The sequence below is a fragment of the Bos mutus genome, chromosome 8 (genome assembly GCF_027580195.1).
Source record: "Bos mutus isolate GX-2022 chromosome 8, NWIPB_WYAK_1.1, whole genome shotgun sequence".
NCBI lineage: Eukaryota > Metazoa > Chordata > Mammalia > Artiodactyla > Bovidae > Bos > Bos mutus.
In genome coordinates this window covers 37,333,273-37,347,650 of record NC_091624.1, presented here as the reverse complement: position 1 = coordinate 37,347,650, position 14,378 = coordinate 37,333,273, and the positions used below count along the sequence as shown (strand labels likewise).

At 37.6% G+C, this 14,378-nt stretch overlaps 1 protein-coding gene across 1 annotated transcript in view; it reads right to left on the bottom strand.

Moving 5' to 3' along the window:
• Nucleotides 1-14,378, bottom strand: part of UBAP2 (ubiquitin associated protein 2) — a 118,948-nt gene that overhangs the window by 79,486 nt on the left and 25,084 nt on the right. The window contains 1 exon segment of the mRNA XM_070375460.1: nt 7,990-8,129. Within this exon segment, the coding sequence (XP_070231561.1) occupies nt 7,990-8,088 (99 nt within the window). The 5' untranslated portion in view covers nt 8,089-8,129.

The following is a 14,378-nucleotide window of genomic DNA, read 5'->3' as shown; positions in this document are numbered from 1 at the left end:
GTCCAGTGGCTAAGACTCCGTGCTCCCAATGCAGGCGGCTGGGTCTACGCCCTGGTCGGGGAACTAGATCTCATGTACCACAACTAAGACCCATGGCAGCCAAATAAATAAATGATATTTCAAAAAAGAAAGACTAAAGAGAACTGACACCTAAATACAATGTATGATCAAGGACTTAATTAGCTAAAAAGGACACTATTGGGACAATTGGGGAAATATGAATACAATGTACAGGTTACATTAGATGAGCTGATTTTCTGATTTTTGATAATTGTTTTGTGTCTACATAAAATAAGATCCTTGTTTTTTTTAAAAAAAAAAAAAAAACGAGGGCTTCCCTGGTGGCTCAGATGGTAAAGTGTCTGCCTGCAATGCAGGAGACCCGGGTTTGATCCCTGGGTCAGGAAGATCCCCTGGAGAAGGAAATGGCAACCCACTCCAGTACTCTTGCCTGGAAAATTCCATGGACGGAGGGGCCTCGTGGGCTACAGTCCATGGGGTCGTAAAGAGTCGGACAAGACTGAATGACTTCACTTCACTTTTTTAAAAATTACATACTGCAATATTTAGGGGCAGAGACGCACCATATCTGCAATTTATTCTCAAAAAGTTTGAAGGAAAAGTTGTGTGTAGGTTCTCCTTTGTAGAAGGAGAGAGAACAGGATAAATTAGCAAACATGGCAAAAATGTTAAAATCTGGGAGAAATCCAGAAGAAGGATATTCAGAAATTATATGTACCACTCTCAAAATGTTTCTCTAACTCTCCAAGCAATTTTTCTTTTATTTATTTTTTATTTTTTTATTTTTTATTTTTTCCATCCTGAACCCTCCTCCCTCCTCCCTCCCCATACCATCCCTCTGGGTCGTCCCAGTGCACCAGCCCCAAGCATCCAGCATCGTGCATTGAACCTGGACTGGCATCTCGTTTCATACATGACATTTCACATGTTTCAATGCCATTCTCCCAAATCTTCCCACCCTCTCCCTCTCCCACAGAGTCCATAAGACTGTTCTATACATCAGTGTCTCTTTTGCTGTCTCGTATACAGGGTTATTGTTACCATCTTTCTAAATTCCATATATATGCGTTAGTATACTGTATTGGTGTTTTTCCTTCTGGCTTACTTCACTCTGTATAATAGGCTCCAGTTTCATCCACCTCATTAGAACTGATTCAAATGTATTCTTTTTAATGGCTGAGTAATACTCCATTGTGTATATGTACCACAGCTTTCTTATCCATTCATCTGCTGATGGACATCTAGGTTGCTTCCATGTCCTGGCTATTATAAACAGTGCTGCAATGAACATTGGGGTACACGTGTCTCTTTCCCTTCTGGTTTCCTCAGTGTGTATGCCCAGCAGTGGGATTGCTGGATCATAAGGCAGTTCTATTTCCAGTTTTTTAAGGAATCTCCACACTGTTCTCCATAGTGGCTGTACTAGTTTGCATTCCCACCAACAGTGTAAGAGGGTTCCCTTTTCTCCACACCCTCTCCAGCATTTATTATTTGTAGACTTTTGGATCGCAGCCATTCTGACTGGTGTGAAATGGTATCTCATAGTGGTTTTGATTTGCATTTCTCTGATAATGAGTGATGTTGAGCATCTTTTCATGTGTTTGTTAGCCATCTGTATGTCTTCTTTGGAGAAATGTCTATTTAGATCTTTGGCCCATTTTTTGATTGGGTCATTTATTTTTCTGGAGTTGAGCTGTAGGAGTTGCTTGTATGTTTTTGAGATTAGTTGTTTGTCGGTTGCTTCATTTGCTATTATTTTCTCCCATTCTGAAGGCTGTCTTTTCACCTTGCTAATAGTTTCCTTTGATGTGCAGAAGCTTTTAAGTTTAATTAGGTCCCATTTGTTTATTTTTGCTTTTATTTCCAATATTCTGGGAGGTGGGTCATAGAGGATCCTGCTGTGATGTATGTCAGAGAGTGTTTTGCCTATGTTCTCCTCTAGGAGTTTTATAGTTTCTGGTCTTACGTTGAGATCTTTAATCCATTTTGAGTTTATTTTTGTATATGGTGTTAGAAAGTGTTCTAGTTTCATTCTTTTACAAGTGGTTGACCAGATTTCCCAGCACCACTTGTTAAAGAGATTGTCTTTAATCCATTGTATATTCTTGCCTCCTTTGTCAAAGATAAGGTGTCCATAGGTGCGTGGATTTATCTCTGGGCTTTCTATTTTGTTCCATTGATCTATATTTCTGTCTTTGTGCCAGTACCATACTGTCTTGATAACTGTGGCTTTGTAGTAGAGCCTGAAGTCAGGTAGGTTGATTCCTCCAGTTCCACTTTTCCTTCTCAAGATCGCTTTGGCTATTCGAGGTTTTTTGTATTTCCATACAAATTGTGAAATTATTTGTTCTAGCTCTGTGAAGAATACTGTTGGTGGCTTGATAGGGATTGCATTGAATCTATAAATTGCTTTGGGTAGTACACTCATTTTCACTATATTGATTCTTCCAATCCATGAACATGGTATATTTCTCCATCTATTAGTGTCCTCTTTGATTTCTTTCACCAGAGTTTTATAGTTTTCTATATATAGGTCTTTAGTTTCTTTAGGTAGATATATTCCTAAGTATTTTATTCTTTTCGTTGCAATGGTGAATGGAATTGTTTCCTTAATTTCTCTTTCTGTTTTCTCATTATTAGTGTATAGGAATGCAAGGGATTTCTGTGTGTTGATTTTATATCCTGCAACTTTACTATAATCATTGATTAGTTCTAGTAATTTTCTGGCAGAGTCTTTAGGGTTTTCTATGTAGAGGATCATGTCATCTGCAAATAGTGAGAATTTTACTTCTTCTTTTCCAATTTGGATTCCTTTTATTTCTTTTTCTGCTCTGATTGCTGTGGCCAAAACTTCCAAAACTATATTGAATAGTAATGGTGAAAGTGGGCACCCTTGTCTTGTTCCTGACTTTAGAGGAAATGCTTTCAATTTTTCACCACTGAGAATAATGTTTGCTGTGGGTTTATCATATATAGCTTTTATTATGTTGAGGTATGTTCCTTCTATTCCTGCTTTCTGGAGAGTTTTTATCATAAATGGGTGTTGAATTTTGTCAAAGGCTTTCTCTGCATCTATTGAGATAATCATATGGTTTTTGTTTTCAATTTGTTAATGTGGTGTATTACATTGATTGATTTATGGATATTGAAGAATCCTTGCATCCCTGGGATAAAGCCCACTTGGTCATGGTGTATGATCTTTTAATGTGTTGTTGGATTCTGATTGCTAGAATTTTGTTTAGGATTTTTGCATCTATATTCATCAGTGATATTGGCCTGTAGTTTTCTTTTTTTTGTGGGATCTTTGTCAGGTTTTGGTATTAGGGTGATGGTGGCCTCATAGAATGAGTTTGGAAGTTTACCTTCCTCTGCAATTTTCTGGAAGAGTTTGAGCAGGATAGGTGTTAGCTCTTCTCTAAATTTTTGGTAGAATTCAGCTATGAAGCCGTCTGGACCTGGGCTTTTGTTTGCTGGAAGATTTTTGATTACAGTTTCAATTTCCGTGCTTGTGATGGGTCTGTTAAGGTTTTCTATTTCTTCCTGGTCGAGTTTTGGAAAGTTGTACTTTTCTAAGAATTTGTCCATTTCTTCCTCGTTGTCCATTTTATTGGCATATAATTGTTGATAATAGTCTCTTATGATCCTTTGTATTTCTGTGTTGTCTGTTGTGATCTCTCCATTTTCGTTTCTAATTTTATTGATTTGATTTTTCTCCTTTGTTTCTTGATGAGTCTGGCTAATGGTTTATCAATTTTATTTATCCTTTCAAAGAACCAGCTTTTGGCTTTGTTGATTTTTGCTATGGTCTCTTTTGTTTCTTTTGCATTTATTTCTGCTCTAATTTTTAAGATTTCTTTCCTTCTACTAACCCTGGGGTTCTTCATTTCTTCCTTTTCTAGTTGCTTTAGGTGTAGAGTTAGGTTATTTATTTGACTTTTTTCTTGTTTCTTGAGGTGTGCCTGTATTGCTATGAACTTTCCCCTTAGGACTGCTTTTACTGTGTCCCACAGGTTTTGGGTTGTTGTGTTTTCATTTTCATTCGTTTCTATGCAAATTTTGATTTCTTTTTTGATTTCTTCTGTGATTTGTTGGTTATTCAGCAGGGTGTTGTTCATCCTCCATATGTTGGAATTTTTAATAGTTTTTCTCCTGTAATTGAGATCTAATCTTACTGCATTGTGGTCAGAAAAGATGCTTGGAATGATTTCTATTTTTTTGAATTTACCAAGGCTAGCTTTATGGCCCAGGATGTGATCTATCCTGGAGAAGGTTCCATGTGCGCTTGAAAAAAAGGTGAAATTCATTGTTTTGGGATGAAATGTCCTATAGATGTCAATTAGGTCTAACTGGTCTATTGTATCATTTAAAGTTTGTGTTTCCTTGTTAATTTTCTGTTTAGTTGATCTATCCATAGGTGTGAGTGGGGTATTAAAGTCTCCCACTATTATTGTGTTATTGTTAATTTCTCCTTTCATACTTGTTAGCATTTGTCTTACATACTGCGGTGCTCCCGTGTTGGGTGCATATATATTTATAATTGTTATATCTTCTTCTTGGATTGATCCTTTGATCATTATGTAGTGACCTTCTTTGTCTCTTTTCACAGCCTTTGTTTTAAAGTCTATTTTATCTGATATGAGTATTGCTACTCCTGCTTTCTTTTGGTCCCTATTTGCATGGAAAATCTTTTTCCAGCCCTTCACTTTCAGTCTGTATGTGTCCCCTGTTTTGAGGTGGGTCTCCTGTAGACAACATATGTAAGGGTCTTGTTTTTGTATCCATTCAGCCAGTCTTTGTCTTTTGGTTGGGGCATTCAACCCCTTTACGTTTAAGGTAATTACTGATTAAGTATGATCCCGTTGCCATTTACTTTATTGTTTGGGGTTCGAATTTATACACCATTTTTGTGTTTCCTGTCTAGAGAATATCCTTTAGTATTTGTTGGAGAGCTGGTTTGGTGGTGCAGAATTCTCTCAGCTTTTGCTTGTCTGAGAAGCTTTTGATTTCTCCTTCATACTTGAATGAAATCCTTGCTGGGTACAATAATCTGGGCTGTAGGTTATTTTCTTTCATCATTTTAAGTATGTCTTGCCATTCCCTCCTGGCTTGAAGAGTTTCTATTAAAAGATCAGCTGTTATCCTTATGGGAATTCCCTTGTGTGTTATTTGTTGTTTTTCCCTTGCTGCTTTTAATATTTGTTCTTTGTGTTTGATCTTTGTTAATTTGATTAATATGTGTCTTGGGGTGTTTAGCCTTGGGTTTATCCTGTTTGGGATTCTCTGGGTTTCTTGGACTTGGGTGATTATTTCCTTCCCAGTTTAGGGAAGTTTTCAACTATTATCTCCTCAAGTATTTTCTCATGGTCTTTCTTTTTGTCTTCTTCTTCTGGAACCCCTATGATTCAATGTTGTAGCGTTTAATATTGTCCTGGAGGTCTCTGAGATTGTCCTCATTTCTTTTAATTCGTTTTTCTTTTATTCTCTCTGATTCATTTATTTCTACCATTCTATCTTCTAATTCACTAATCCTATCTTCTGCCTCTGTTATTCTACTATTTGTTGCCTCCAGAGTGTTTTTAATGTCATTTATTGCATTATTCATTATATATTGACTCTTTTTATTTCTTCTAGGTCCTTGTTAAACCTTTCTTGCATCTTCTCAATCCTTGTCTCCAAGCTATTTATCTGTGATTCCATTTTAATTTCAAGATTTTGGATCAATTTCACTATCATTATTCAGAATTCTTTATCAGGTAGATTCCCTATCTCTTCCTCTTTTGTTTGGTTTGGTGGGCATTTATCCTGTTCCTTTATCTGCTGGCTATTCCTCTGTCTCTTCATCTTGTTTAAATTGCTGAGTTTGGGGTGTCCTTTCTGTATTCTGGCAGTTTGTGGAGTTCTCTTTATTGTGGCTTTTCCTCGCTGTGTGTGGGTTTGTACAGGTGGCTTGTCAAGGTTTCCTGGTTAGGGAAGCTTGTGTCGGTGTTCTGATGGGTGGAGCTGTATTTCTTCTCTTTGTTCAGTCGCGCTCCTTTCGAAGAGTTGGATTGCTTTTCTGGGTGCCTGATGTCCTCTGCCGGCATTCAGAAGTTGTTTTGTGGAATTTACTCGATGTTTAAATGCTCTTTTGATGAATTTGTGGGGGAGAAAGTGTTCTCCCCGTGCTACTCCTCTGCCATCTTGGCTCCTCCCCTTTGCAAATCTGCGTGATGTTTGAGAAAGCCTGGCAATGTCTTCAAGATCCAGGTAAGAAATGATATTCAGCAGCAAACTGTCTGAGAGCCGTTCAAGGAAGTCAAATTTACCTTCACATAAATTGAAGACATAGTCTAATATTCTTGAACCAAATATTAAGGCAATTTGAACCTGAAGATGTGACTTCTCTAGGAAGTCTTCATGAGTTTCTTTTGTTTCTCCAGGTTTTGTTGATCGATACTCACTCCTCAGAGAGATCTTCCACCATCTAAAAATTACCTGGAGAATCCCAGGGACAGGGGAGCCTGACGGGCTGCCGTCTATGGGGTCACACAGAGTTCGCAATTTTTCTTTTAAACTGAGCTTCAAAAAGACTTAAGTAATAACATCTCAATGGTAAAGCAGCAAACTTAGGTCCCAAACCCAGGTTTACTCAGATTCAAAAGAGTTCATGTTCTTACACCCTGCCGCCTCAATAGGGTGTCTCAGTGCGCCTCTACCATTAGACATTTAGATTGGGCAGGAAGTATCTTCGAATGAGGGACACACGTTCTACCCCCAATTTCAGGTTGCTCCCTTAAGAAACACTTTCCAGAATAGGGTTAAGGATTTTACTGTTTTGAGAAATTCTCACCGAATGTTTTTTTATAAGGAAAGTCAGAAATCTAAGTGTCTAGGAATCCTTCTCAAAGTTCAGTGGGCAGCTTTTTTCTTCTATAAAATGAGCCACACTTAAAGGGCCAATGGAAAAGCTAGTAGAGACAATACTTGGCAGTCCACCTTCCTCCATTCTGTAGACTTTGATTCTCTGGAAATCAGAAATCTAAGGGTCTAGAAATCCTTTTCAAAGCTCAATGGGTGGCTTTCCAAAAATTTTATTTGGGTGGGAGATGGAGACAGTTTCCATTCCCAACAACTCACTTTTTTTTTTTGGCCACACTGCACATTATGTGGGATCTCAGCTCCCCAACCAGGTATCATACTCATGCCTGTGCAGTGGAAGCATGGAGTCCCAACTCCTAAACCACCCGGGGAAGTCCCAGAAAAGACAGCAGTTTAAAAAATCTCTTGTAATCAGATTTCTCTCTACTTCAGAGTATTGTTTTCCATTGTTTTCCACTTGAGATTTTCATATTACATTCCAGGGACACACCTAGATTAATAACAAAAAGGAGATGGCCTAGGTGCTAATAAAGTAGCAGGAAAAAGTTCAGGATTAAACGGTTAAGGAACAACTTTACCTGAATCTGTACTTCCTCTTTCCTATTACAGACTATTTACTTGTTTAAAAAATTCAATCTATCTTTTTCTTTAAAAAAAAAATTATTTTACTTTTGGCTGCACTCAGTCTCGGTTGTTGGTGAAGGTTTTCTCTAACTGTGGCGAGTGGGGCTACTGCCTAGTTGTGGTGGGTAGGCTTTCATTGTGGTGACTTCTCTCATTGTGGTGACTTCTCTCATTGTGGTGACTTCTCTCATTGTGGTGACTTCTCTTACTGTGGAGCCTCTAAGGTATGTGGGCCTCAGTACTTGTGGCATACAGGGTTAGTTGCTCCATGGCATGTAGAACCTTCCCAGACCAGGGATTGAACCTGTGTTCCCTGCTTTGGCAGTGGATCCTTAACCACTGGACCACCAGAGAAATCCCTAAACTATCTTTTTAAAAACAAGTTTCAAAATCCTGGGTTTCCTACAAAGGAGAACATGAACGCATATATGCCCCTTAATTTCTGTAATTTTAAACAAAGAAAACAAGAGTTCCACAAAAACTTACCTGTACCACTTGTTTCTGTAGTTGTGTTGCCTGTGTCGCTGAAATCTGTGGTTTTTCCCGAGCACCTCTAGACCGGTCACTGCTCACCGAAGTCATCATATACAGTATATACAAAATAACGTATGCACAAAATAGAAAATCTGCAAGAAATCAGACATGGTAAGCAAAACTTCCAGATTACAAAAAAACAGCAAGGATAAAATTCAGGGATATGGAAGAAATATGAGATAAAACAAAGATTCTCTAGAAAGGAAATTCTCAAGAAACTACCCACTAAGGATTTTAGATTCCCCTGATAGCTTTCAAGCCAATTTTACTAAGGCAGTCTAAATGTCTAGGGTTTACGATTATAGCAATTTAAAAAATTAACTTATTTTTAATTGGGAGATAACTGATTTACAGTATTGCGTTGGTTCTGCCATACATCAACATCAATCGGCCAAAGGTATACATATGTGCCCTCCCTCTTGAAACTCCCTCCCACCTCCTATCCAATCGCACCCCTCTGGGTTGTTATAAAATACTGGTTTGAGCTCCCTGAGTCATACAGCAAATTCCTACTGGCTATCTGTTTTACATGATAGTGTATATGTTTCCATGCTACTCTCTCCATTCATCCCATCCTCTCCTTTCTCTCCTCCCCTCCCCCACCTCCATATCTGTAAGTCTGTTCTCTATGTCTGCATCTCCACTGCTGCCCTGCAAATAGGAGCACCAGTATCACCTTTCTAGATTCCATATATATGCATTAATATACATATATGTTTTTCTTTCTGACTTACTTCACTCTATGTAATAGGCTCCAGGTTCATCTCTTTAGACAAATTCTTAGAAAAGTATAATCTTTCAAAACTGAACCAGGAAGAAACAGAACTTATGAATAAACCAATCACAAGCACGGAAATCAAAACTGTAATCAAAAGTCTTCCAACAAACAAAAGCCCAGGGCCAATGGCTTCACAGGCGAATTCTATCAAAAATTTAGAGAACAGCTAACACCTATCCTGCTCAAATTCTTCCAGAAAATTGCAGGAGGAAAACTCCCAAATTCATTCTCTGAAGCAACCATCACTCTGATACTAAAACCCAGACAAAGATGCCACAAAAAAGAAAATTACAGGCCAATATCACTGATGAACATAGATGCAAAAATCCTCAACAAAATTTTAGCAAAGAGAATATAACACATTAAAAAGGTCATAGATCATGATCAAGTGGGCTTTATCCCAGGGATGCAAGGATTCTTCAACATAACAAATCAATGTGATACCCTATATTAACAAATTGAAAGATAAAAGCTATATGATCATCTCAATAGATTCAGAGAAAGCTTTTTACAAAATGCAACATTTGTTAAAGATAAAAACTCCCTAGAAAGTAGACGAAGGAACATACCTCAACATAGTAAAGGCCATGTACAACAAATACTACTCTCAATGATGATTATAGCAATTCTAAACAAAAATATAAAATATCTCAATTTTAACCAGCAATTAGTTTACCACTATATAGTTGGCCCTCTGCATCCACAGATTCAACCAACCACAAATAGAAAATATTAGAAAAACATTTTTTTCAGGAAGTTCCAAAAAGCAAAACTTCAAGTTTGCCACACTATGGCAACTATTTACATAGCATTTACATTGTATTAGGTATTATAAGTAACCCAGAGATGACTTAAAGTATACAGCATGACGCGTGTAGGTTATATTCAAGAAATATTATTTGCCATATTTTTTTTTGGCATGGGGGATCTTAGTTCCCTGACCAGGGATCAAACCCATGTCCTCTGCAGTGAAAGCATACAGTCAAACACTAAACCACCAGAGAAGTCCCAATTATGCAATTTCTATAAGGGAGATAAGCATGCACAAAATTCTGGTATCTGAGGGAGGTGCAAGATGCCAAGGGACAAGTGTATATAGTTACTACTATTTATATATGTAGTTTTAGCTGCCTCTTTCCATTTGCAGTCGGTATCTGAACCCAAAGGCAATATTATGTCCAGCAGAGACTTTACTGCCAATAATCTAATTCAAAATGTGATGTCTAGGAGCAAGCTATACCTTAAGGCAAAAACCACTTATAAATAACAAATCTTCCAATGAGACAAAAACAACTGTAATTTTCCTTTATTTACTCAACACTTACTCAATAGCAACTAAGTGCCAGGCACATAATTCAATATGCCATCAAAACACAATTACAACAACAAAACACCACTTCACACTGAATAGCATGGCTACTATGATTTAAAAAAAAAAATTTAACAGAATATAAGTTTAGAGAAGATGCAGAAAAACTGGAATCCTGAATACCACTGGTAAGAATATAAAATGGTGCAGCCACTATGGAAAACAGTATTGTGTTCCTATAAAGTACAACTACCATCCCATTCAATAATTCCACTTCTGGGTAGAAACCAAAGAAATTAAAAGCAGGGTCTCAAAGAGATAACTGTACACCCATGTTCATAGCTAAAAACAGCTAACAACAGCTCAGAAGTGGAAGCAACCCAGGTTTCTATCTACAGATAAAAGGTTAAGCACATAAAGAGTATAAATATAAAATGGAATATTATTCGGCCTTAAAAAGGAATTTCTGACACATGCAACAAACATGAATGAACCTTGAGGACATTATGCTATGCAAAATTAGCCAGCCACAAAAGGACAAATATCCTATGACTACTTATATGAGTTACTTGGAGTAGTCCAATTCATACTCAAAGTTGAATAATAGTTACCAGAGGTTGGGAGCTTGGGGAAATGGGGAGCTATTGTTTAATGGGTATGGAATTTTTGTTGAGGAAGAATGTAAAAAGTTCTGAAGATGGATGGCCACAATACCATGTGACTGTACTTAACATAAAGTATACAAAAGTACACTTAAAAAATGGTTAAAATGGTAAATTCTGTATACTTTACCTCAATTTAAAAAACAGTGCAACAATGCCTTAAGAGCATAATTTCCAACCTAGAATCCTATATTCAGCAAAGATTCCAATCAATGTGAAGACAGAAACAGGTTGCGGACCTCATACTCAGGAAGCTCCTGGAACAAACAAAACCTCTGAAACAGCATACCAAGAAAAGGCCATTTGCAACTGACACCATGAATTACCTACCAAAATCCCTTTACAACATATTTTTTCTCTCGCAGTCCTCTTGCAAAGAGGGTGAAAGCTAAATATTCAATTTCTCAGCCTCCCTTGTAGTTCGGGATGGCCACAGGCCACTTTTCTCAAAAATAATCTGAAAAGTCACAGCACCTTTATTCAAGGTCCCCCAAACTGGAAATATGCCAAATGTGTTCAAAGAGTGAGCACATGTAGCATATCTATACAGCTATTAATTAGCAATAAAAAGAAACCAACTGTTGAACATGAATGAATCTCAAATACATTATACTAAACAAAAGCAGCCAGATTTAAAAAGCTACATACTGTATGATTCCATTTTTATGACATTTTAGAAAAGACAAAACTAGAGAAAGTAGATCAGTGATTGCCAAAGACTAGGGGATAAGAAGGAGGTCTAACACAGGAGACAGGAGAGGTGGCTCCCTCAGATGACTGAAAAATTATCAAGATGACATCTTGACTACAGGACGCCTACAGAGCAATCAAATCTAATCAGAGCAGGAAAACAGAGAGACACCAAAGAGATGCCTCCAAGAAAATGTTTTTGACCATCTTAAGAAGTGAATTTGTATATATGATAAAGTATAATCAGTGGTGGGTCCACAGAAACATAAACAACAGTGAGGGGGAAAAAAACCAATTACTATTCCCCATAAAAGGTAATATGGCTCAACTGTAATGTTTATATAGTGACAGCAACTTTTTATTTAAATTTATTACATGCTGAACAACAAGCTAAATGTTTTATTTAAATTACTCACTGTAATACTCAACACTCTATAGAGTTTGGCATAATCCCCATTTTAAGAATCAGAAATAAAACTTGAAAAGGTTTTACAGACCAATGAGATCCAACACAGTGAGCCCCAGTTGCTTATTTCCTAGGGTACAGAGCCTACAAATCAAACCAGTGAGTAACTCTTGCCTTCATATCCTATACTAGCAAAACAGTAGCCCAACGTCAAGGATGGAGGAGACAGAACTCTCATTTACGTAAACAAGCTACACAACACCCACCATAACTTGCAGCCCACCTTAGCACCATCTCCCTAACTTTTCCTGACAGTCATATACGCTCAGAAAAATAGCAAAGTTATTTGCTAAAAAATAGCAAACAACATGAACATTTAAAATAAAAAAGTAAACCCTTTAATATTTTCAAGAATTTAAAAAATCACTGTGTGAATCGAAGGTCCACTGGAACTCTGAAACTAGGAGGTCACTGGTGACCACTGCCAACAGAGCTTAGAACCCTGGAGTGGAAAAAGCCAAGATGAATGAGGGAGAGGGACAGTAAATTAACTAATCATACTTGCAAGTAGTAACCAGAAGGAGATACAGAACAAAGTAGAATTTTGTAAGGATGAGGTACACTGAGCAATTCTAATATACTGTAAGCACCATGAGGACAGTGATTACATCCATCCTGTCACTTTGTTCTTCCAAATACATATTTACTGAATAAAAGAGGCCTATCCATAAGCCAAAGAGGAGATAACTGAGAGGCATTAAACTGAAATAGCAATAAAAAGTCTCCCTTGGACAAGAAGAGGGAGCCCTCTCTCAGGCCAACAGAATGAATAAAAGGGCGGGTGCAACATCAGCCAAATTTTTCGAAAATTAGGAGAGACAGTCAACAGAGTTGGTTTTATCAATCTTTACTTTTTTAGTAAAAGAGACATACTAGATGAGTGGGGGGTGGAGGAACAAAAGAAAACGGCAAAGTTTTTAACTGCTATGAATATGAGAGGAAGCCGAAAGAAGTCATAAAAAAGAATTTAAAAATGATACTGATGATCCACATGTTACCATGAAAGTAATTAGAATGTCACAACTCAACTCAGTAATTAAAGTAGACGTGTAGACGTGAGTTAAGATGAATAGATCCTTTGCTGAAACATCCCACAAAATAAAAAGAACTTGGATTTTAAACAAGAGTCCACTTATGTCATACATGATGTCACTAGGTAAAGAGCTGCTAACTCTGGTGCCTTTCTCATATACTTTAAGCTTCAATACATATGTGAAAACATACCTTCCTAAAGAATGTTCTCTCTCCAGTTTATTACAGTCTCAGATGCCAGATTTGCAACCTCATTAAAGGTAAAAATAACACTTTCATGTCTGTCATTAAACATGTGTTTCACTCTAATATAATACGGTGACTCAAGCTTTTGGGCCATTAAGCACTTAGACAAACTGATAAAAACTATGGCCCCTCCCCTCAGAAAAAGGCACATCCACAGAAATTTCTGCCTGAAATTTCAAGAGAATTACATCTCATCTTCACTCCTTCTCCCGTCAAAACCCATTCAGGAACAACCCACTCCACCTGCTCAATGATGATGGATGTCCAGGCTAAAAACTTGCTCTAAGAATTTAGCAGAACTCTAAAATGTATTTACAGCTTAAGGGTATTCCTTTCCAGGAAAAATGCAGACTATAACTGCTAATTCAGTCATTAAACAAAATCCTATAATTCACACACTGTTTTAATAGGCTCTATGCTTCCTTAAGAACAAAAGGTACCTGCTTGTTCCCAAAGAAACTATTAGGAGAAAATGCTGACCCTCAATAAACTTACACGTGGTATTTAATCAGCATACTACCTATGTTCTTTCTGAACAAACTTATTGTTTTCAAGATCTGCTGAGATGGTATAAACCCAATCAACTAATTGTAGTGTTAAAATAGTCTGCTGTAGGACTTCCCTGATGGTCCAGTTGTTGGTTGGATCCCTGGTCCGGGAGGATCCCACATGCTTTAAGGCAACTAAGCGCCACAACCAATTGTGCCTGCCAAGCCTCAACTACTGAGGCCCACGCTCCCAGAGCTCATGATCTACAAGAGAAGCTACTGCAACGAGAAGCCCATGCTCTGCAACTGGAGGGGAGACCCTGCTTGCTGCAACTAGAGAAAGCCCAAGCATAGCAATGAAGACCCAGCATGGCCAAAAATAAATAAAGATTCTATATTAAAATTACAATATTTTTTACAAGTCTGCTGTTTCAGGTGAATATAATTAACTGGAAAACACATGCATCTTCCCCTCTGAACCACACCACTTAAGGAGCATGAACTGGAAATAGACTAATCATCTATGGCCTACAAATATCTGCTTGACTCAGCTGGCCTAAATGCGGCACATAGAAAATTATGTACTTCAATGGAACATTACTGAGCCATGAAAAAGAATAAAATATTGCCACTTGTAGTAACATAGAGATCATAGTGAATGAAGCAGGCC